The sequence below is a fragment of the Vitis riparia genome, chromosome 18 (genome assembly GCF_004353265.1).
Source record: "Vitis riparia cultivar Riparia Gloire de Montpellier isolate 1030 chromosome 18, EGFV_Vit.rip_1.0, whole genome shotgun sequence".
NCBI lineage: Eukaryota > Viridiplantae > Streptophyta > Magnoliopsida > Vitales > Vitaceae > Vitis > Vitis riparia.
This window is the reverse complement of record NC_048448.1, coordinates 26484668-26510010: the sequence shown is the minus strand read 5'-3', so window position 1 is coordinate 26510010 and position 25343 is coordinate 26484668. Positions and strand designations below refer to the sequence as shown.

Genomic DNA, 25343 nt, shown 5'->3' with positions numbered 1-25343 from the left:
GGCATTTAAAGATAACATAACACTACAAGAAATTAAACCTTTAGCTACAGCCAAGGCCCGCAACTTAAAGCAAATTAAATTGTAACCATATGCTATAGGGCGTGCAACATAGGCCGCAACAGGGCGTGGCCATAGCTGACGCAAAGAAATTATGTAGCTGAGGCCGAGTGTGGTTGTGTGACTGTACCTTAAATATATGCTTGCAACCACATTTTTCTACAACTAAAACTTGTATGGTTGCGGCAGCTCATTGCTGCAACCGTAAGGATCAAATTGTGACGACATACTGCTGGCCACAATTATAAGCCTCCATGTGACTGCAAGCTGACCTTGCCCACTGCTATAGGTGGTGATGTGGGTCTACAGCATAATAATGGATGTAATAGTAGCCATGTTAATTGTGCACCCACGTCTGATTTGTTTAATATATTATTATTAAAAGTATACTATTATTATTATTATTATTTGGTTTTCGCTTCCAATTAATATATTGTTTAATATATTTCTATTTGTTTAATATATATATAATTAAATATTTAAATAAATATTGCAATAATTATATATTAAATAATTAAATGCAAAAAACTAAAATAATGAATTTACACAAGTAGACAAACCGGCCAAAGAAATGATTAATAAGGTAGATCAGAGAATCTGCTCGAGCAAACACCACATTTTTTCCAAATTCAAAAACATTCATAACCAAAAACAAAAAATCACGGAGAATCAACCATCAAAATATAAGTAGTATCTTCTTCTGTGGAGGAAGGGTTCAAACATCTAGAACAGGATTTGGAGTTTCTGGTGAGGTGGGATTGAGCTCAAAGACGAAGAGGATCTCCTACCTTGAGCTTCTTGGATTCATAGTACTCATGCCAACCACATCCCCAGCTTAACCGATGCCCCCGCTTGGTAATCTAAGTTTCACTGGCCACCACCTATTCAGTGGATCTCTGAGAGCTTATGCTGCCTTAGTTATGATATCATTTGATCTCCAAAATTCTCTGGGGATATTCTGCCCCACCCAACTCAAATATTAATTAGGCCATGTCTCAGTGAATATATATCATCTTTGATATGATTTAAACAGAAAAATAAACCCTGAGATGGAAAAGAGAAGGCAAAAGCTGACCAGATAAGGGTAACCACGGTCGTAGTTGGTTGGTGTGATTGTTGTTGTAAAATAGGGTCTCCTGGGGGCAGAGGAAGCAGTTGCTGCTGCATGTGGCCTTTGTCAATTGCTACATCGGAAAATTAAAAAGAAAAAACAAATAATAATAAGGGAACAAGTATCTATTTAGAACTCACCTATGAGCTGCTTGGCATGGTCATGGGAGGAGTTGTTTTCTCTATGTATTTCTTTAGTAGCAAAATAACATCTTTGCGAATAACATCACTGTATAGGTCAGATTTATGAAGCTTTATTGCTTTCCTTTTTTTCTTTCCACATACTGAACCAATCTGGAAACCCTCCTGTTCAAGAACAGAATCAAGCAACTGGCTTAGAGTGGAGCATGTAATCTGCAGCAACAAAAGAGTGCCAATGAGTCAAACATACATTGCTTGAATTTATTCATAGGAGCAAACATGTTCTGAAGATGTCTTGATTCTGGTATAAATCACAAATTCCAAACAATTTAACATCGAACTTTAGACACATTCTTATCAAAAGTATATAACAATGTGAGCAGGACAAGTAACAAGTTAACTAGGAAAATTCTAAAACAAACCACAACTTTGTTTTCTGGATTTATTCATAAGTGGTGTCATCTTACAGGGCTTAACAGACCACAGAGAATTAAGTAAATAGTCGTACAGAACTTCGAGACAAAAATTCATGTATCCACATGAATCTTTATTGAGATAACCACAAACCAATAACATTAAATCTCTCTCAAAAATAAAATGAATAAGAAGAGCCTAGACTTACTAACACAATCAAATATGGTCAACCAGACAAGCACCAAAATCACTACTCACAAAGTTCTGTAAATTCATGAAATAGGGATAATTCAGAAGCATTCTATTCAATATTCATGAAACAAATCTGTAGAAAAAACATGTGAATGGAATCTTGGCATGTAATCTATATCTAAAAGGAATGATTAAATTCTATTAATAACTGAATCATTGTGAAGTTAATACTCAGCCTGACATGCCAAAAAAGGCAGAGGGGTTCTAGTCAAGTGGTGGTGCCTCAACTTCAATCTGATAATCATGCAGTGTGTGGATAACTCCTCTATATGGTTGTTACTTTACCAAGCTATATGATTATCTGAAAACTGTGTTTAACTAAGACTCCCTGACTACTTTAGCACAATTGAGGTTATTTTTCTCGGTTTGGATGGAATTGTTCCTTTGTTTGCCATCTTTCCTTATTTCTATCTCAGAGGTAGAAGAGGTGAGAATTAGACATCAGTACTTTCCTTCCTTGGAAGTTCGATGACCATCCCAAATATGTCCTCTTTTCTCTAAGCGAACTAGAGAAGTGGATCTGTTGATGAAGAACAACTAGGAACTAGGCAGCTGGAGGTTTTGGATGGAGGAATGAGATGGACGTTCAGGGTTTTGCTGATTTGACAGATGGAAGGTTTCTGAATATTTCCATTTCCGGGCCAGATCCAACTTTAATAAACAGAACTTTATTCCCTATAGGTACATTTTTTTTCATCAAAAGTAGCTTCTTCCTTCCTTTCTCCTTCATTCAAATTCAGTAATCTCTTGACCCGCGGCAAATATGTAACCGAACATTTAGCACTTTTAGACTTCGCCCTAAAATGGTGTTAATTTATTATCTGTGTTGTAATATGCAAGATTGAAAATTTTTGTAATAACAAGATTGATGTACACAAACAAAAAAAGAACACTCAGAAAGTTTAATAAAACCACACCTTTGATTGCACCATAGAATGTTCAGAGCCAACTACTGTTAATAATTTTTTTTTTTTTTTTTCCTTTTTAATGCTTTCGGATTCTCAATATATTAGTAGAAACAGTAGAAAGCAATTCAAAAATTTTCTCTACCAGAAAGGGAGGTTTCACATAGAAGCTTGCCCATCAAGTTGGGTGTAAGCTTCCTTTCTGTAATTAACTTCTTTGCTATGTCAGAGAAGGAAAATTGTCAAGGTCACACCTACCTTTTCAGAAACTTTATTGCTGCTACCATTAAGCAGCTCTGGTGCCATCCTTGGTAAGGTCCCCTTTACACCACCAAAGACCAAAGTATTTTGCTAGATTTTCAACTGGCCAAAGTCACCAACCTGGGAAAAGCAGCAATTACAATGTTTTAGGCATCAGCTAGACTTTGAAGCCTCTAGGCTCCTTGATAAAAGTTAATTGACAATGAACCTATGACATTAGTAACAAGCATGATATAAACCAACCTTTTGACAGTGTAAGTCTTTTTCCTAAATGTTAGAAACAAAATACTTACCTTGCAAATGGGTCACAGGGGATCTTTCAAGTTCACAAGCAACTAGTCACATTTCAAATCAAAATGCACAATATTCCAAGTGCAAATATTCCATTCCAAATGCAGCATCCATAGCAATTATGAGCTGCGGCGATCAAGATACCTAAAAAAATAAGATCACATAATCAAGAGGAAGAAGAAGAATATATGTGGATTTCTTCCACATCGAAACACTGAACCACCAATAGATTCATCAAGGCTTATGTTATGACAAACTAATTAAAGGATCTAGGGCTTGCCTGACAACATTTTCCTAAAAATAATAAAATTAAATTTTCTTACAATTTTGAAACTTTTCCATGATTCAAAGTAATATCCAGCTATAAAAATATCAAAAAGAAGAAATGAAAAGAAGAAAAAAAAAAAGTGGAAGAAGCAGTACAGTAACGGCGGTGCTACCACCACAAAAGCAATCCAAGTTAGGATGAGACCTTAATTCCATCAGAAGCAACCACTGTGGAGAATTTCAAGTTCACACAAGGAAACCCATGATCAAATAGGCACATTTTGAGAGGTTAAACCAAATAAAGCCTACAGGGAACCTCACAAGAGGCCGCAAGTCAAAAACAGGAGGCAACAACTGGTATTAAATGATCTCGTCTTTATTCTCAAACAAAGAATAATTTGGTGGCCATGATCCTCCAAGCATTCTATATACCTTCTGACATAAGCAAATCTCTTTCTGAAGCCCTAGAACAGAATGGGGAACTAGAGCTGGATAACTATGAATTCTAATACTTTCTAATGGTACTCTAAATTGTGTTATTAAATCTGCATGACTTTGTATTCAGGCTTACAGAGCAGAAACCCATGATATAATATTAGAAAAGTAACATTAATTTTATTACTCTTTTGACTTTCTGCAACGAGACATCCTCTTCACTGTCTACTGTCCTGTTTCACCTTTTTCTCACAACCAACTCTCAGCATCCATGTGCTCCAGAATGCGGCATGCTTCCTCTTCATTTGCTGGAACCACATTCCGAAGTCTAAATCCATTCTTCGTGGCCTTAAGACTCTGGGTGGATAGTGAAAGAGAAGTAGAATCTATTGGACACCTGCACAGGCATTAAGATAAAGAAATAGGGAATATGTGAACATTAAACCAACATAAAACTGTAATATTCAACCTTATTTGAAAGTGCTAACCAAGTGTGGCCACTTTCCTGCTTTGAAAGTGCTAATCTTCAACATTAGACCTGAGCTCTGGCCTTGTAACATGAGCAACAACTTCAATGTTGATTAGAGGCTGTTCGGGGTTCTCAAGTTGAGTGAAAAGAACACAGGATTTGAAACACAGAAAGTCTCCAACATCAACCTGTGCCACCAAAAGCATACTTGAAATTTAACAAGAGATGGTTACAAGAAAAAGGGGAATACCCCATGTCTCATGACCAATTGGTGCCCATTGCATACAGCCTAAAAAATATTAGTGCAACTTATTTTGAATCAGGTAAAATTTATGATGGGGTGAAGGAAACACAGCACATAATAATTCAGAAATTATTTTGTACTGACACTGGTATTTAGCTATGCTAGCACTATGAATCTTCTGTCTACTGTTTCATTACGAATCACTATGGATTTTGAATGACAAATCACATAATTTAATCTTCAAAAGGTTACAAATAAAATAAAACAGTCAACAGGAAAAACAGGAGTATTTCACTTGCATATGATGCTAATGGCTTGGGATGAATGAAGGATGAAGGTGTTGGTTATGGAGAAAAGGTAGTTGAAGAACTGGTTTTTGTTTTTTAAATTTATTCTCCCATTGTTATAGAATTTCCATTGCAAGTGAATCCATCTAAAATCAAATTAGTTGAAAAAGAAAGGAAGAAGCAGGTGAGTTACTCACAGGTCTTAAGAAGTCAACATGATCAACTTCTACAAACCAAGGTACCATGCCAATTTAGCACGAAATAAGTTCCCTAAAGCAGCTAAACTGTTAGGAAAATTGTATGGAACTATAAATTGATTAAGTAGGACCCAATTTAGCACAAAATTAAATAAGTTTAAATTAGGCATCGCAGCCAGCATAGTTATCATCATAATAGACCATGACTTTCAAAACAAACTCAGACCTACTCATCCTAGGTGTGAAACTCTTTGATAAAAACGGAAATTGAGGCATACAACAAGATGGCAACTAGTTAAGTTGTACAAGGTACATTCTTGCTCATCTAAATTAAAAAACCACCAATCCTTTTTCAAAAACCTGATATAGCTTGTCTCTGCATTTTATTTTAATGAGTACAGATAGCTTACAAAATTTAGTCCTAAAATTAAATGACAGAAGTACATTTTCTTTTGAAGATGTAGAGTTGGTGAGTTCAATTTTAGAAACCAGAGATAGGTGCAGGGATTGTTTCAGCCCTTGCCTACTAAGCAGTAATCTGCTTGCCCAGTAAAAGATCCTTTTACTCGAGTCAATGTAAGTAAAAATATATGAAACATTATGTATAATGTTTATATCAAAGGGTGAGAATCATCACACAGACAATTTGGGCTAAATAACCAAGCTGCGGTGGAAAAATAGGACTCAAAGGTCTAGCCACAAAATATCTCCACCAAAATAACCACCCAAAAAATATAAAGAAAAGAAAAAAGAGGCAGAGAGAATAATCCCTTTTACAACACCTAGAAGTAAGACAACTGTATGTTCTAGCTACTAGAGTTGTATTCATTTGGGCAAGTAAAGCATACCTCACAGATTTTTTCAAGGGAAGTTCCTTTTGATGCCTGACCAAGTTCTAGTGCAAATTACACCACTTGAAGAAATGGGAAAATGATGCAAGCTATTGGATTTCAGAATCTCCTTAACTGTGGTAGTGCTACAATGGACGCAACAATGCAAAGAATTCTATTGGTTCTTTGTCTTCTTTAACAATCTGTTAATGTCCACAATTCAAAATGCACTGTTAAAACACCTATGAGATCATTCAAAAGCTAATCAGCATTCTTCTGTTGGCTTCCATCAGAGAAGAGAATAGAATGTAAGAGAGAATGTGTAACATTACTTAAGAAAGAGAACAAAAATCAAACTTGGAGCATTTAGAAAAATAACTTGGCAACAGATAACCAAAGATCAGTACACCATGAAATCAGATAAAAATGATAATTAATAGATATGTAACTAACTTTCCTAGAGGTAACAAGGCAAACAAGGATGCAGAGCTAAAGAAGGCAGCATTGAAACATAAACTTGGAACAACATCAGTATTAAAATTGACCGAAAGAATGGAAATAGCAACAGATATTGCCCATGGCTTGGAGCATGTATCCCCATGGGGGGCTGTCATGTCCTATTCAGGTCATACATTGTGACCTGAAACCATAAAATCTGCTTTTGGATAATGACATGGTGGTGAAAGCTTGTTGCAGCTGACAAATCAAAAGGAGCAACTTTTCAACGGGGACTAGCACAGTAATCTGTCTGTGTATTGAGGTGTTCAGATAGCAATTCTAGTTGAAGGGATCCCCAACAAGAATGTAAGAAACTGTCAGAAGACAAAGGCAAAATTTGAAAGCAAAAACGTCTAAAACATGGCCACTTGTGCTCCATGGTTCCAAAAAAAATTATATACAGAATTTTTATGAAAAAAAAGAGTGAAGATAAAGCTTATACTATATACCGGCAGTGATAAGACAGCAAAACAAATTTAATCAAATTTGGGTCATCACCTTATTCTTTCCTGATAATTAAAGTTCCAGCATTCTTGTCCGGCACCAGAACTTTGAATCAGTGAGATGGCATAAAAGATATAGCTGATATGGCCAGATATTCTGTCTTCCCATCGCTCTAGCAAAACCATTGAAGGGAAAAAAATCATTAGCAACACTTGTTTGTGGGTGACTCAATGATGGAAAAACAATAACCCACACAACTTGTCACTCCCTATTTTTTCTTTGCTTGATTTATTTTTCAATCAATGAAAAGAAACACATGCACTATACGTATAAAAATTGAGGCAATAAAGTCCAAAGTTTATAAACAGAGCTTTTGAACTTGTTAACAGGTCAGAATCAATTTCCTAAACCAAAATCATTGCCTCATCAGCATAACCCTAGATGAAACAAAACTAAACATCTATAAGAGTTTCAATTGGCAAATTGAAGAAATACAGAGAGTAGAAACTACATTGGAAACTTTTTTTGATAAGTACATCGGAAACTTAATATTGTTCACCTTTAATTTAAGATGCCCAAGCTCATTGCAAGGCAAAGGATTAAAACTCAGAAACCGCATCCATTTCAGAACCAGTCCAAAAAAAATTGTTCAGTTTCCTTCAACATGTCTAGAAAATGGAATCTGAAAAATCAAACATTCTAAAACGTATTTCCCTCAATTTCTTAAGTTTTCTCATAAACCAAACAGAAAATCAATCTAAATCGCCTCCACTAAACCAATACCCAACCCAAACATCTTATAACCCAATTCTTTGCACTTCTTTCTTCAGCTCAAATCTTTGATGCCATTTGTACATAAAAGTAACACAAACAATTCTTACCGTTAAAATCTAGGGAAAATAATTTCTAGAATTCCCCATCTAAATATAATTTCTCAAACATTTTGTAGGGATAGATTAGTGAGAAAATCCCTAAGGCATCCAGTCAACAAATTCTCTAACAAATTTGAAAGAAAATAATAAAACAAAAAATTTCAGAAAAAGAAACTTATCTGGAAAGTTAATGAAAAGTTTAACCAGGAGAAAGTACATGTTCTTTAGAGAAATAACACTAGATTTTTGTTTGAAGATAAGTCACGGAGTGATGGGAGCAATGGTGGTGCGAGGGAGTAGTGGTTTTGGCTAGTTCGTGGAGGGAGTGTTTCTGAAAAGGAAGGAAAATGCTTGTGACAAAATGGACCTTAAATAAGGGCCCAGTGTCCGCGAATAGAAGTGGGCCTGGCAGTCAGGGAACCGTGTCCACCACTACTAAAATGTACCTATGGCTGCAACTCACCAAACAACCACGCCCATAACTAGTTTATTTTTGCGACTGCAATATGACACCCATAAACCTTTGCACTAAATTTTCCTTCACGGAAACCTAATGACCTCAACTATATCTGATTTTAGTGGAGGATTTTTCTGGCCCCTACCAAAAATCTGTGACTATACCTTTGTTTTCTTGTAGTGTAAGACCATATTAGCAAGAGAACCCACACAGGTTATATATATATATATATAGAGGAAAAGTTCAATAAACTTTATTTTAGTTCTCTTGACTTTATCCCCCTTAGCTAGTTATAGAGTCCATTACACAAATGAATTTTCATTTTTCAATAAAAAGAAAAAGTTAGAATAAGTAAGAAGATACCAATGCACTACCACTATGGCATCTATGCTAAGTTTATGAGTATGATCCAATCCTACTCGAACCAGCAAAAAGACCCTTAATTTAACATAAATAATGAATATTATAGAAAAAAAAAATCAGAATTTTTAAAGTAAAATTCATAATCAAACCTCTTATTCTTGTGAGATTCCAGCTGTGGTCTATGCAACTCCGTTATAGTAAGTGATGTTGCATTAAATATAATACCGGTCCATTTCAATTATTTTATTTGCATTTGAATCCATCATTCTCAATGAGTTTAGTAGACAAACTAACTTTTTCTTAATGAATTTGCTTCAATCTATATGCTAACACATCTAAGTTTGCAATTTTATCAACTTAACACATTTTTTCAATCAAATTAACATTATCTACTTGATACCCTTTAGTTACAATCTAATTCTACTATTAAGACATTGTACAACGCTGGATATAAACACTTGTATAATGTGTTTGGTAGTAATTTTAGGAAGCGTTTCTAATTTTTTTATTACTTGAAAGATAAAATTTTTCAAGTACTAGAAAGGTTGGAAGCACTTTTTAAAATCACTACCAAACACACTTGTACTCTCACATCGATTTTTCCTTTGCAATGATGCCAACACATATGTTGATGTTGAGGATGCCCCACATTAACAGGTCATTGAAGTAAACTTTTTGCATCTATAGGTCAAGAACAACATTCTACCGATTTCTTACTATTCAAGAAGAAATAAAAAGGAAAGAAAAAAGAACTCGTGATGATTCAAAACTTACTATCTTCCAAAATCAAAATTACATAATTCAAAGGACAAACATAATTCATCAAATGGATGAAGATGGTCAAATACTTCAAAATTCTACTATCACTATTTTCCAAATCAGATTCACAACCTTAACATATAGATAAAGACAAACAACCTGAGATGAAATCATGTTCGAGTATGTGAATTGTGCTAACAAGCATCTGCTCTTTGATAAGGACTTCAATTCGCTGCTGCTTCATCCCTAACATCTACACCATTAAAAAGAAAATATATACCACAAAAGAAATCCGAATCACTCACCAAATGAAGTTGTAACTTATAAAGATAAAAGCTAAACAAAGAAAAATGTACCACTGCTTTGAGACTGCAAATGCTCATCCATTATACACACTTCTCTTTAATTCCTTTGAGGAATTTGAAGAAAATGAGAGACATGTGGCTCGAATTCTTCTTCAAATTCAAGATTGGAAGGAAAGTTCTAGAAAATTCTAGAAGGAGAAACCAGAGAGAGAGTCAGTATAGGGAGAGTCCTTGAATCAATGTGGAGAGTAACTAGAGTTGTATGAAAGAGAAGTGTGAAACAGTCATTTAAAAACATAATATTTACAAAAGAATTGCATTATAATTGAATATGCATCTCAACGATCAAACTATTTATATTATATGGACAATTCATTTTACCATTAATCATCATTCTTGTTAATGATTTAAAAAAAAGCAATCATTACTTATTTAGGTCATAAAAGTTTTTTTCATTTTGCATTTTTTTTTTTATCATTTTATAATTATATGATGTATAATTTATTTGAGTTTATAATGCAACGAAGAAATATATGACACATATAAAGATTATTGTTAACTTCTAATACAAAATTTAGATGAAATAGCAGCAGATGTCTAAGTTGAATTTGTTTTTTTGCTTGACAACTCATTCTAAATATAAATTTTAAAACTTAGTAAGAAGAAAAAACAAAAAGGAATAAGAGTGAATCTAATTCCAAGATTTAAGATTTAGAACTCCTTAAAGCTTTAGAATTACTAAGATAACCTTTATCTATTACAAACAAGGGGGGAGCCACCTGGGCAAATGCCCTCCTGAAATTTGGAAAAAAAAAAAAAATCTTCATTGATCAGGTTTTACCAGGAAACCTCAGGCTACCACAAAGCTATGTAGTTGATTTTTGTTAAATTATTATTCTTGCCCATCTCAACTTATTTTCTAACTCCACTATTGGTTACAAATGTATTTGAAATGGAGGAATTTAGATAGAAAATAAATAGAAAAACTCATTTAAAATCCTGATGTCTAATGTTTGGAATGGAAGGAATTCATAGAGGGAAGACTGAAAGGATTTGGAGGAAGAATGTTAGTATTCAATTCCTTTAAGAAATAATAAAATGTTACGAGATTTGGATTGCATTACAACATATGTTGAGTAACAACTTCATTTTTTTTAATTACTTTTATTTCTTTGTCTACAATTTGTATGTGTTTTTTTTTTTTTTTTTTTAATTCTCTTATCCTATCTGTTCTACGAATAATTATATTGTTTTAATCTTCTCCCTGTATACTCTGAGGGCACTGCTTTTGGTGCTTCCTCCTCTTTTCTATATATACATCTTTTTTATCTATCAAAAAAAAATTTATTGTTTTAATCTTATTTTTTAATGGTAGAATCTGTTTTCAAAGAATTTATATCAAGTTGATTGGAAATTTTTTGTTTATTCTCAATCTATTAGGGCTTTGTATGATATGAAAAAAAGGAAAACAAAGTTTTGCTATGATAAATAATTCTTTTTTTTTTTTCAAGTGAATTTTAGATTTTACATCTTAGTTATGTTTCTTTTAATTTTATAATTAGTAGAGGATTTATATGGAGATTCAAACAAAAGAAAAATTATTTAAATAGCATAAGTAACATTCTACTTTTGAATAAATTAAGAAACTCATATGATTTATATCTCTTTTATTTTTCTTAAATTAACTTACTACTCAATCACCTGCCTCAACAAAATTTTCCCTCTTTCATTGACTCCTTGCAACTTCTTTTTTTTTTTTTATAAAAAAGAACATGTTATAATATGACAATGACATGCTCCAAATCATGAAGTAACTGAGACGACCAAGGAAGATGACTTACTAATAAATTTTCATGATAGCTTAAATGAGCAACCTGAAGACAGAGGTAGTTGAATATAAAAAATAAAAAATGTTTTGCTAATGTACCTGGTGATTGAGTTTATAAGTTGAGACAGGTTTGAGATAGGTTTTGTTGTTGTTGATCTGTTGATCTGTTGATCTGTTGGTGATTGAGATGTAGTTGGTGATGACTTCTCTCAATTTTTCATGTTTTGCTGTTGATCTATTGTCACCAGAATTCTCAAGAAGATTCAAGGACATGGGCATATGGTTGTGTTCATCATCCAACGAGATGTGATTGTGCTGAAGATCTTGAGAGTATATAAGATGGATCCCGCAACTTTTGATATTCTTGGAACAACCAAGAATAGAAATATCAAATGAAGCCTGAAGGTGCATATATTGATTGGAGTGGAACTGGTCCCCAATAGAAATCTTAGGATAGTACACCACCCACACTTCCTCTGATTCACTACCATGAATCCAGTAGCATTCACACCAGGGAGCACCCATGTAATCATATGCTTCTTCATCAAATTTCAAAGATGAATTTAAATCCATGTCTGGTTGATAAAGACAGAAAAATCCAAATCCCAAGAAGTGGTCATCTTGATACCAATTCATAGGAAGCTCTATTCTTATTTTGCTTCCCATTTCCTGATGCAATACCCACCCTGGAATTCCATTGCTGTCAAGATTAATACTTCCCCATTCCAAAGGAGGCTGCACAGTTAAAAGTAACATGTAAACTAAATTAGAACTATTAATTGCAAAAAAAAAAAAGGGAAATAGAAATAAATATCAATTATTTCACAAGTATTTTGTGATAAAAAATAAATAAATAAAAAGTTTAAACCAAAATTGTACCTCAACTTTCTTGAACCATTTGAGGAGAGAAGACCAGAGAAGACTTGATGCATCTGATAAAGTTCCCAGGCTTGTGCAACCATGAGCATCTATTTCTCTTACACTTGATGGAAGCTCTGGAATTTCTTCAAGCATCTTGCAGTGACTGATATTAAGGTGTTCCAGACTACGAAGTTGGGTAATAGCAGCAGGTATGTGACGAATATTGTTTTTGCTTAGATCTAATTCTACCAGTGAGGATAGGCACCATAAATCGTTTGGAGTTACTCCATCCATCAGATTCTGAGTTTCTGATAAACCAAGATTTCTTAAATTTTCCATGTCCTCTGTGACTATGTTTGGACAGCCACTGAGACAGAGCTTTGTAAGTGATTTCAACCTACAAATGTTGCTTGGAAGACTCCTCAAGTTTTTGCACTGCTTCAAACGCAAAGAAGTAAGATGATTTAAATATCCAATTGATGATGAAAGCTCTTTTATGCCCGTTCCACTTAAATCAAGATTCTTTAAGCATTCCATATCCTCCATGATTTCCGGAAAAATCTCCAAGTTTGAACAACCATAGAGATTGAGGTATTCAAGGGATTTCAACCTACAAATGCTGCTCGGAAGACTTCTTAAGGTTTCGCACTCTACCAACCTCATAGAAGTGAGATGATTTAGATATTCAATTGATGATGGAAGTCCATTTATACCTGTTCCACTTAAATCAAGATTCTTTAAGCACTCCATACCCTCCATGATTTCCGGAAAATTTTCCAAGTTTGAACAACCATAGAGATTGACGTATTCAAGGGATTTCAACCTACAAATGCTGCTTGAAAGACTCCTCAAATTTTGACAATACTGTAACGACAAATATGTGAGATGATTTAGATATTCAAATGACAACGGAAGCTCTTTTATACATGTTCCTTTTAAATCAAGCTCCACTAAGCATTCCATATCCTCCATGATTTCCGGAAAAGTCTCCAAGTTTGAACAACCTCTTAGAAATAGATATTTAAGGGATTTCAACCTACAAATGTTGCTCGTCAGACTCCTCAATTTTCTGCACTCAACCAACCTCAGAGAAGTGAGATGATTTATATATTCAATTGATGATGGAAGCTCTTTTATGCATGTTCCACTTAAATCAAGCTCCATTAAGCATTCCATGTCCTCCATGATTTCCGGAAAACTCTCCAAATTTGAACAACCACAAAGATTAAGTTCTTTAAGGGATTTCAACCTACATATGCTGCTCGGAAGACTCCTCAAGTTTTTGCACTCCACCATCCTCAAAGAAGTTAGATAATTTATATATTCAATTGACGATGGAAGCTCTTTTATACACGTTCCACTCAAATCAAGCTCCATTAAGCATTCCATGTCCTCCATGATTTCCGGAAAAGTCTCCAAGTTTGAACAACCACACAGATTAAGTTCTTCAAGGGATTTCAACCTACAAATGCTGCTCGGAAGACTCCTCAAGTTTTCGCACTCCACCATCCTCAAAGAAGTTAGATGATTTATATATTCAATTGACGATGGAAGCTCTTTTATACACGTTCCACTCAAATCAAGCTCCATTAAGCATTCCATGTCCTCCATGATTTCTGGAAAAGTCTCCAACTTTGAACAACCACACAGATTAAGTTCTTCAAGGGATTTCAACCTACAAATGCTGCTCGGAAGACTCCTTAAGTTTTCGCACTCCACCATCCTCAAAGAAGTTAAATGATTTATATATTCAATTGATGATGGAAGCTCTTTTATACACGTTCCGCTCAAATCAAGCTTCATTAAGCATTCCATGTCCTCCATGATTTCTGGAAAAGTCTCCAAATTTGAACAACCACAGAGATTAAGTTCTTCAAGGGATTTCAACCTACAAATGCTGCTCGGAAGACTTCTCAAGTTTTTGCACTCCACCAACCTCAAATCAGTGAGATGACTTAGATATTCAATTGATGATGGAAGCTCTTTTACACCCGTTCCACTTAAATCAAGCATTTTTAAGCATTCCATATCCTCCATGATTTCCGGAAAAGTCTCCAAGTTTGAACAACCATTTAAAAAGATAAATATAAGGGATTTCAACCTACAAATGCTGGTTGGAAGACTCCTCAAGTTTTTGCACTCCACCAACCGTAAAAAAGTGAGATTATTTAGATATCCAATTGATGATGGAAGATCTTTTATGCCCGTTTCACTGAAATCAAGCTCCTTTAAGAATTCCATATTCTCCATGATTTCCGGAAAAGTCTCTAAGTTTGAACAACCATAGAGATCAAGGTCTTTAAGGTATTTCAACCTATAAACGTTGCCCGGAAGACTCCTAAAGTTTTCACACTCCACCAACCTCAAAGAATTGAGATGATTGAGATATCTAATTGATGATGGAAGCTCTTTTATACCTGTTCCACTTAAATCAAGCATATTTAAGCATTCCATATTCTCCATGATTTCCGGAAAAGCCTCCAAGTTTGAACAACCATAAAGATGAAGTTCTTTAAGGGATTTCAACCTACAAATGTTGTTCGGAAGACTTCTCAAATTTTTACACCTCACAAGCCTCAAAGAAGTGAGATGATTTAGACATTCAATTGATGATGGGAGCCCTTTTATACCCGTTCCACTTAAATCAATCATCTTTAAGCATTTCATATCCTCCATGATTTCCGGAAAAGCCTTGAAGTTTGAACAACCAAAAAGATTAAGGTCTTTAAGGTATTTTAACCTACAAATGCTGCTCGGAAGACTCGTCAAGTTTTTGCACTCTGCCAACCTCAAAAAGGTGAGATGACTTATATATTCAACTGATGATGGAATCTCTTTTATACATGTGCCACTTAAATCAAGCTTCTTTAAGCATTCCATATCCTCCATGATTTCGGGAAAAGTCTCCAAGTTTGAACAACCATAGAGATCAAGTTCTTCAAGAGATTTCAACCTACAAATGCTGCTCGTAAGACTCCTCAATTTTTTGCAATCCCTCAACCTTAAAGAAGTGAGATGAATTACATATTCAATTGATGATGGAAGCTCTTGTATATGAGTACCACTTAAATCAAGCTCCTTTAAGCATTCCATATCCTCCATGATTTCTGGAAAAATCTCTAGGTTTGAACATCCACTAAGATAAATATATTCAAGAGATTTCAATTTACAAATGCTCCTCGGAAGACTTCTCAAATTCTTGCAATCTCTAGTAGATAGCAAACGGAGTAGGGTGAGATGATGTATTGCGAAGGGTAAGTCTTGAATAGCAGTACCATCTAAATAAAGCCTTTCAAGAGAGGCCAAGAACTTAATGGTACTTGGCAAGCTCCTAATCATTGCGCACCCCCTTAAATTCAAGAAAGTAAGCTTCTTTAGGAAACCAATCGATGAGTCAACCTTGTCTACACTTCCGCAAAGTTCAAGATTTAGTTGCTCCAGATTTAACATATTTAAGAAGTGTGGTATTTTATTGAGCTGATGAGATTTTGATAAATTCAAGATCTTTAACTCTTCAAGATCCTGTAACAGAAGAAATTAATTAGTTTATATTAGTAAATAAATTTTCATGAACTTCAAAAATTAATCTAAGGGAACACACAATATAACAAAATATCAATACTACCTTTTTCCCTTGCCAAAGTTGTTCTATACTGCTCTGCTTCAAGTTGAGTTCAATGAGGTTCTGTCCATCAAAATTTGCAGGCAAGGATTTCAAAGAGTATCCTTCCCAATGAAGATATCTTAAATCATGTGAAGGAAATTCAAAGTCTTTAGGAAGGATAGGCTTTTGATACTCTTTTCCCATATAATGAACAAAATCACAACTCCAGTAAACTTTGAGCAATCTAAGTCTCTCCATCCTTTTGAAAGCTTCGGTAGTGAATGAGATTTCTCTTGATCTAGACATGTCTAGAAATATCCCTTCAATTGCTTCCGTACCCTAAAACATAAGAGTTCATGAAGATAAGTAAAGAATAAAATATATAGAACCTTAGCAAAATTATAATAATATATATATATCAAGTAAGTTTATGCATTTAGTTCATACCGTTTTTTTTCTCAATATACGGCAAATATCCTCAGGGTCCCATAGTCTGCTCCATTTTCCAGGCTCTTTAGGATGTTCATGGCGAACAATTTCTCTACCCATTTCTTGTACCAAATCATGCATACTTATGGTGTTACCAAAAAGGGTTATGAGACATTTGTCACTAAGAACTCTTATTCCAATCAGTGCATGCTCTACTAGTCTTACTACATCATTTTTATTCCATCCTTTGAAGAAGCATGCAACATCAAGGAATATTTCTTGCTCTATCTCATCTAGTCCATCAAAGCTTATCCTAAGCACATTTTGGACTTCCATGTTGGGTTTTCTTTTCAATTTTTGTAGTGTACTTTCCCACTCAAATACACTTTTACTAAAAAGAAAAGAACCCAAAACTTCAAGAGCTAATGGTAGGCCTTTCACATAATCTACCACATGATCCGAGAGGTCTACATAATTATTTTTAGGAACAGTTTGCTTAAAGGCATGTCGACAAAAAAGTTGAATGGATTCCTTGTAGTTTAGCGCCTCAACTTCATATGATGCATCTACTCCATGAGCAATTAGCCAATGCTGATTTCTAGATGTTATGATTATTCGACTTCCAACACCAAACCAGTCATGCTTTCCAGCTAAAAATTTCAATTGCTCCAATTTATCCACATCATCAAGAATTACAAGAACCTTTTTTGAGCCAAACCTGTTTCTTATCACATTAACCCCCTCATGAACATTACTTATGTCTGGAATTTTTTCCTTTACAACACCATTAAGAAGTTCTTTCTGTAATTGAAGCAAACTTGAGTGGTCGTTGGATCTTTCTCTAACATTTTCAAGAAAGATACTACTCTCAAATTGATGTGAGATATTATTATAAATAACTTTGGAGATTGTGGTCTTACCAATTCCACCAAGTCCATAAATTCCAACCATGCGAACATCATTTGATTCAATGTTTATAAATGATTTCAATTGCTCCAAACGAAAATCCATTCCAACTATATTCTCGCCAACATATAAGAGCTTACGATTCAATTTTGTGAGGATGTCATAAGTAATTTCCTTAATAAGTCTTGCCTCATATCTGCCAATTAAAAAGTATATGTGGTGAGTTAAAATAAGTTCCAAAAAATAATAAACGGTGGAGTGAATCAGTAATACTTAGTATTATCCAATATGATTAAAAAAATGCACCAAATAAAAATCGATGTGTAACCAATGAAACTTAATCTAAAAATTAATTTTTAAAATTTTTTAGCAACCAAACTTAATTAGGAACTTTAATTGTACCCCATTACTAATTCTCTAACCAATTACATGATTCATTATTATAAACTCTTTTCTATTCTAATTCATTTTGGTATTTTAGTATACTTTAAAATATGCTAAGTTAGTGTTTTTTTTTTTCATGTCATTAATTTTCAATTATCTTATCTTAATTATATAAAATAATAATATAATAAATTCTGGTATTTTGGATATTCGTAAAATACATTAAACTTTTTTTTAATTATTAATCTTTAAATATCTGTTAATTATTTATAAAAAAAATAATTTAATACTTAATAATAGTAAGTTTTATCTAAACTTTAAGTTAAAATGAGATCTATTATACATTGATTGAAGGAGAAAATTTCAAAATTAAAGATAAAAAGAAGTTATAGTTACCCATATTTCTGCAAAACATATCCAGCTAGATTGGCTGCTTCTGTCAAGGCAGCTCTCCACTTTTGTATCTTTTCTTTCTTCTCTTGGTTTGCTTCTTCTCCGTGATCTGCTAATGCTTCTCCATAACTCCCTGTTTGTTTTCGCACTTCTGATGGATCCACATGGTAGAAAATCGGCAGAATTAGTCGCTGCTTTGTTACCTTGCACTCATTGATCTTCACGAGTTCATCTAGACACCACCTAGAGGCAGCATAGTTCTCCGAAAAAATGATAACAAAAATATTTGATTCTTCAATAGCATGCAGGAGCTCAGACGCAATTACGCCTCCTCTCTCAAGTTCAACATCATCCCTAAAGGTGCAAATTCCATGGGAAATCAACGCCTCATAAAGATGATCTATGAAACCATAGCGGGTATCTTCTCCTCTGAAACTCAAGAAGACTTCATAAGTACTGAATTGATGGGTGGATTTAGAAGAAGAAGAAGAAGGTTGGGTGTTTGTGGAAGTCATGGTTGTTTTTTTTTTTCTTTCCCTCCTTTTTGTGTCAAAAATACGAGAGATTTTGAAGCTTGATTTCTCTTCAGGCTAGGAGGCTGGGGAGGCAGGGTTTAAGCTATTTCTTGAGAAAAGTTTAGGGAGGTGAACAGAGGGAAGGAGAAAATGGAAGGTCGCCTGAAATTTTAGGGAAGAAGGGCAGCATTGAGAGTCAACGAGGTATAAAACTACGGGAGAATTCTGTTTTGGCCCGGGCCAAAAATTAACATTTAGTACATATATAATGTGTATTTAACTCGAGACTCAAACAAATTATGAAAATTAAGAAATTCTTAAAATACCTTTAACTTTTTTATATTTTTTTTTCTTTTTAATTAGATATTAAATATTACTCATTTCTAACTTTTTTTTTCTTCCAATCCATATTTCTATTTTATGTCAAATAAAAAGCAATAATGTTTTTTTATTTTTTATTTTTAAAGATATTGAATTTTTTGCTCTTATTATAAACAATGATAAAATTTTTGGGATTTTTCATCCAAATATTTTTTATCTTTTTGTATTTATCTTTTAGTTTAATTTTCATTTTTTATTTAAAATTTATATTACCCTCTCATTTATATTTTTCTCTTATTTTTAATTATTTTTTATATTTTCTACATTAATCATATTTTAAAAAATTTATATTAATAATTTTTCTTAGTTAGATAGACTAATGCAAAGTATTTTGACTCATAACAAAAAAATTGTCAATACAATTTTTTAGTTAAACTTTAGAAATTAAATTTCAAATAAAATATATTATATAAAATTTTATCTAAAAATTATTGAAAGTGGTATTTAATTTTTTTTATTGACTTTCAAACTTATCTAATTTTTTTACTTGAAAGGTAATAGAACATGTTTTAAAAAAAAATAGTTTTTCATTTTTTAAATAAATGAGTGTAAATATATTAAAAGAATTAAAGATAATCTTAGTAAAAAATTTGATAAATATGATTATAATTTTAAATATGATTATTTATTTCAATTTTATATTATTTCTCATATATATTAAATAATTTTTAAACACCTCATAAAATATTGGTATTATTTGTTTGTTCTAACTTGTAAATTAGGTATCATCAAATATTATATTTTTTCAAATTATAGAACATATAATAAATACTTTTTAAATACCTCATAAAATATTATTAATTTATATATATAATATTAATAAAAAAGACAATATTTTTAATCCTAATTTACTAACCTTCCAATAATTTTGAAAGTGTAAATAGGGTAATTGGACGAATTAAAGTTTTCAAAATATTCAAAATTTCTCTATTCCAAAATTACCTAATTGCTCTCCACACTAATCCTAAATATTTTTTAATAAAGATTTAAATATTTAAAATCATTAAAATAAATATTTTCTTATTAAAACAATTTTTTCAAATAAAAATCATGAAATCTTCAAAACTATAATTACAACAAATATTTTTAATTTTAAAACTAATTTCATAATTTAAATTAATGATTTTAAAAAATAAAAATGTTATTGTGGACCCCGCATTTTGGCTCATGCGTTTTCCACTTGATGGCGAGCTTGATTTTTATTTCAAAAATGATTTTTATTTATTAGAAAATGACTTGGAGTCGCCACTTATTTTTGTTTTATTTTAAAAGGGTAAACAAAATAAGAAAGAAAACCCTAAGTGCGACTCCTTATTTTGGAAAAGGTGATCTACGAAAAACCGGATCGGGTTCGGGGGTCAGGTTATTTATTGGGAAGGTACGGTAACGACCGTAGCACCCCTCTAAGTCCCTAAAGTCGGGTCTCTACTAATAAAATGAAGCTGACATGGCAATCAATGAGCAAATCAATGAATACTCGAAGCGATCATGCACATATGGGAATCAAAACATGTATAAAGAATGAACAAAATATGAGTGGATACGTACCTGGTCCTCCAGTCGCGAATGCGCTATCATGAAACAGGATTAGTGAGTCACGAATAGATAAAATTATGCGCATGTCAAGGAACAGAATAAATCAAACAAGCATGATAAATAAATAGATAAATCAATCAATCAATCATAAAATCACATACGCGGGACACGGGGCCCCCGCCAAAGCCCGATTGATCTTGCCTGAATTAATCTCGCGAAACCCATTATTTCGGAATTATGAAGATTCATCATTCTTGTTTGTGTAAAAAATCAAAAGAAATAGAACATTATTTAAAAATTGAAGTGGAATTAAAGCTATTCGAGGGAAAACTGGATTTTTGAGATTTATTTGAAAATTAAAGTCTCGAAAATTATTTGAAGATTGGAGTCTTGAAAGATTAAATTTAAGAATTGGAATTTTGGATATTAAATTTGAAAGAAATTAGAATTTTGGAAATCGGAAATTAAGTTCAGAAATTGGAATTTTGAATAATTGTTTAAAATGGAATTTCAAAATAAATAACTAAAATAATAATAATTAAATAGATTAATTGTGAATTTTGGAATTTTGGAATTAGGAATTAAATCGGGAGTCGGAAATTTTAATGAATTGTTTAAAATGAAATTTTAGAATAAATAAATAAAATAAAATAATCAAACAAATTAATGTGAATATTGGAATTTTTGGGATTAGAAATTAAAATCGGAAGTGGAAATTTTTATGAATTGTTTAAAATGGAATTTTAGAATAAATAAATAAAAATAAAATAATTAAACAGATTAATGTGAATATTGGAATTTTTGGGATTAGAAATTAAAATCGGAAGTGGAAATTTTAATGAATTGTTTAAAATGGAATTTTAGAATAAATAAATAAAAATAATAATAATTAAATAAATTAATGTGAATATTGGAATTTTTGAGATTGAATATTAAATTTGGAAGTTAGATTTTGAAGAATTGAATTTTAATGAATGAAATTTTTTTTTTAAAAGAAAATAAATAAATAAATATGGAATAATAATAATAATTATTAACAAACATAATGTTTAAACTAATGAATGAAATTTTTGAGATTGAAAATTTGAAGAGTAATTTAGATATGAGATTTTGAATAGATGGAGTAAACTAATAAGTGAATTGAATAATAAAAATAATAATGATTAGATGGATAGTTACGAAAATAGGAATTTTGGGAGTTGAAATTGAATTTAGAGATATGAAAAATGGTTTAAGGATGGAATTTTTAAAAGTAAATAAATAAATGTAATAATAATAACAAAATATTAAGGATTAAATAAATAAACGCAGAAATTGGAATTCCGGAAATTATAAATCGAATTTGGAGATCGGGATTTTGAAGAATTATTTAAAAACGGAAATAAATAAATGATGAAAATAATGTTGATTAAATAAAGAAAAGTGAAAATTAGAATTTTGGAAATTAAAATTTTTGAAATTAGAAACCTTAAAAATTAGATTTAAAAGAAATAGGAATTTCAAAAATTTATTCAAGGGTGGTATTTTTAAAATAAAATAAAAAAATAAAAAAATAAATTTGGAATGTCGGGATTTTCGGAAGATTAAATTTAAAAATTTGGATCCTAGAATATTAAATTTAAAATCAAAACCTTAGAAAACTATTTTGAGAATTAAATTAAAAGAAAAAATAAAATAAAATAAAATAAAGAATAATAATGATAATAATAATAACAATAATAATAATAAATAGATAAAAAAATTTAGAGTTTCGGATCATTGAACTTCAAGACTTAAAATTTGATAAATTGAATTGACCCGACACCATTTATATTAAAACAAAAAAAAATCCAAAGGCTGCCATCAACTTATAAGTCTACCACTACCACCTTTCTCTCTCATACTAGCCAGCAAATGCAAACCTAATGCATGGCTATCACCCACAATATGAAACGAAACCACAAGGATGCCACCAGACTTGATGGTTTCCGGGAATTCGACGTCTTCGAAACTGAATGGGGTTGATAATGCTACTCCTTCACGTTCAGCTTCATCCAAAGGTTCAGTATATCAGCACAAAATACCCTCTCTGAATCCCGTCACATGTGGCTAATCGAGCTCTAGGCGCGCTGAACATCTCCGTGTCTTTCAAGAAGGTCATGCATATGGGTATAGTCTCCTCAATCGATGAGTGGGCTGGGTGGCGGGATTTAATGAGAGAAGTGGGATAACAGTTTAAATATGGAGAGATGATGATATAGAATCCATAAAAGTGGTGGAGAAATGGATATTGTAGTGGGTACGCGTAGGGAGATAAAAGATGATGAAGGAGGTGTGGGCAACTGGCAGTGAGCATGAATATTGGGAAGAATGGGTATGGGTTGTTGAAATGACAAGTGGTAGGCATGGAGCATGAAGGGTAGGCACGGGGGATAAATGTATAAGAGAAGAATGAGGGAGGTGTGTATGAGGGCTAAGGTGGCTATGCATGGGGGGGGGGGGATACGTGCCAAGCAATGAGAGAGAACGAGGGGAAGCGGGCTGGTATTCTTGCTCGTGGATGGCATGGGTGATGATAGATGGTTGGATAAATACATAATGAAATCAGGTGGGATAAATGGTTAATGGTGAGTGCAAAAGATGGGCATGCATGGTGACTGGTTTGCATGGGAATTCAGGATGGTGGGGAAAATGGATATTTGATGTGGTGAAGAAAGAGAATGGTGGTAAAACAAAAAAGAGGTGAGGGAAAACGGGTTCGGTGGTAGCGGGTAACATGGTGGATTTGATGGATGGTGATATAGGAAATAAATGGTGAATGGTGGGTGTGGGTAGCATGAAAGACGAGAGATGGGTATGGTGGTATTTGAAATGCGTGGGGATGAGATGTGGGCATAGGAATGACGGTCAGGTCTGCATGAGAATAGATGGGTACTAATTTGTGGGAGAATGGGTATGAAATAGGTGTGAAGGGCAGCCATGGGCACATTGGGTATAATGGGTAGCTACTGCCAGTTTTGGATCCCCCTCCCTTTAGAAATATTACCTCTTCACCCTTCAGAATATGCTGACCAGATATACTTGACTCCGATTCACCTCCATATTGACTCTTTCTACTGGGATATGAAGCCTAGATCTCAAACAATACCAAGCACCTTGCCTCCATAGAATTCCAACCCTTAATTTCTCTCACAGTTGCAGCTAAAAGACCAACCTGAACTTTCCCAGAAAGACCTCGACCCAGATGGACAATCCAAAAGCGATATCCAACGTCTCAAAAAAACAAACTAAACAGAGGAGATGGTGGAGAAAACAGAGTACGTGTAGCATAAAGCATAAACAAGAGTAATGAAACAAAGAAAAGAGAGCCGTTGAGTCTCATTCCATTCCATATACGTTAATGGGATGGGTACGGGTGAAATAAAAAAAAAAAGAAACTAAAACATGACCCCTCGGAAAGGAACAAAAACAATAACGGGTCCATGTTTAAAACATTCCAGAATGGGGCAATGTGCCAGCAACCTTCAAGCAATAAGAGGAATCCACAAACAGCTAGAAAACAGAGGTGAAAAGTTCAAAACAGGAAGTGTATATATAAAAAAAAACAATAGGATCGAATCCTACCTGAACTGCGAAAATGAGGGTAAAATAGATTTTCTGATCCTTCTCAGCTTGCTCCTTCCTCTCTAAGCTCGCCCCCTCTCCCCGATTCCTCAACTCCCTTTTTTTCTTTTTTTCTCTTTTTCTCCTTTTCTCTTCAGCCGATTCCTACCTTTCCGGGCAAGCTATTACCTGCTTCCCTATTCATCTCTCAGCAGGTATGGGCTCTTCCAACTCCAGCATGGCCTCTGCCATGTCCATGCTGCCAGTCCTTTCGGGAGAAGAGGCCCCCACTCCTCAAGTGCTGCCCGGTATCCCAACCTCCAAGGGGGTCTACAGTTATAAAAATAATTTTTTTTTTTTTTTTAATTCCATTTAAATATGATTTTTTTTAATCTATAACAATGAAATTATGTTTATAAAGACAAAATGGTAAAAAAAAATATATACTTAATTTAGTTTACTTGTAATGAACAATTCAAACATGATTTATTTGTGTTAATTTTTATAGGGAATGTCTTAATGACATAGTTTGGTAAAAAAAAAAGAAAAAAAAAAACCATCAATAATCATGTTAATGTCAAATTCAAGTTGTTTAAAAATTGTACAAAACCTATTAGGAGCCTTGTACACCCTTGTACACTTAGCACATTTCCCTTGTACAGTTAGTGTAATACCCTTGTACAATGATACAAATTTCATATTTCTCATAAGTTATATGTTCATGTAGGTGTATTAATCATATTTTCAATTGTTTGGTTAAGAAAATGGTGGATGACTTAGGATCAATTTTTTTTCCCCAAAAATCATTATTGGGGAAAATATTAGAATTTCCATGTGAGAATTAAATAAAATGCATGACATAGGCGTACAATCCTTGGGTGACAAGGAAAATAAAAAAGTGGTTTAGAATTGATTAAAATAATTCACAAAGGGTAATCTTATACACCTTTGTACAATTAGTACATTTCCCTTGTACAGTTAGTGTAATACCCTTGTATAATGTTAAAAAAAATTCCCCAAATATAATTATTTGAGAAAGTATTGGAATTTCTATGCGAGAATTAAA

The 25343-nt window shown here is 33.1% G+C and overlaps 1 protein-coding gene across 8 annotated transcripts; it reads right to left on the bottom strand.

Moving 5' to 3' along the window:
* Positions 1 to 608: 608 nt before the first annotated feature.
* On the bottom strand, positions 609 to 18963 carry LOC117907109 (disease resistance protein RPV1-like). Of its 8 annotated transcripts, XM_034820493.1 has the most exons (16): positions 18267 to 18963; positions 16599 to 17682; positions 16173 to 16490; positions 12566 to 16069; positions 11786 to 12421; positions 9910 to 10046; positions 9713 to 9806; positions 7157 to 7274; positions 6179 to 6363; positions 4622 to 4790; positions 4321 to 4530; positions 3434 to 3575; positions 3138 to 3260; positions 1309 to 1521; positions 1133 to 1218; positions 609 to 1015 (listed from the first exon to the last, which is right to left on the bottom strand). In XM_034820493.1, exons 1-6 carry the CDS (start codon positions 18776 to 18778, stop codon positions 10017 to 10019), a joined length of 6084 nt encoding a protein of 2027 aa, XP_034676384.1. In that variant the 5' UTR covers positions 18779 to 18963; the 3' UTR covers positions 609 to 1015; positions 1133 to 1218; positions 1309 to 1521; positions 3138 to 3260; positions 3434 to 3575; positions 4321 to 4530; positions 4622 to 4790; positions 6179 to 6363; positions 7157 to 7274; positions 9713 to 9806; positions 9910 to 10016. The 8 variants fall into 8 exon arrangements, 7 of the variants coding, with proteins under 7 accessions (XP_034676384.1, XP_034676385.1, XP_034676381.1 ...); XM_034820494.1 differs by having other exon boundaries at positions 609 to 1218; positions 4603 to 4790; XM_034820490.1 differs by having other exon boundaries at positions 609 to 1218.
* Positions 18964 to 25343: the final 6380 nt, after the last annotated feature.

What these genes read in the sequence shown, in the direction of transcription:
- LOC117907109 (XM_034820494.1), bottom strand. Translation starts at nt 18,778, where the DNA reads ATGACTTCCACAAACACCCAACCTTCTTCTTCTTCTTCTAAATCCACC. An exon ending in GTATATTGAGAAAAAAAACG is followed by an intron (nt 16,491 to 16,598) that starts GTATGAACTAAA and finishes CTTATGTTTTAG; the next exon opens with GGTACGGAAGCAATTGAAGG. An exon ending in AATGGTTCAAGAAAGTTGAG is followed by an intron (nt 12,422 to 12,565) that starts GTACAATTTTGG and finishes TTAACTGTGCAG; the next exon opens with CCTCCTTTGGAATGGGGAAG.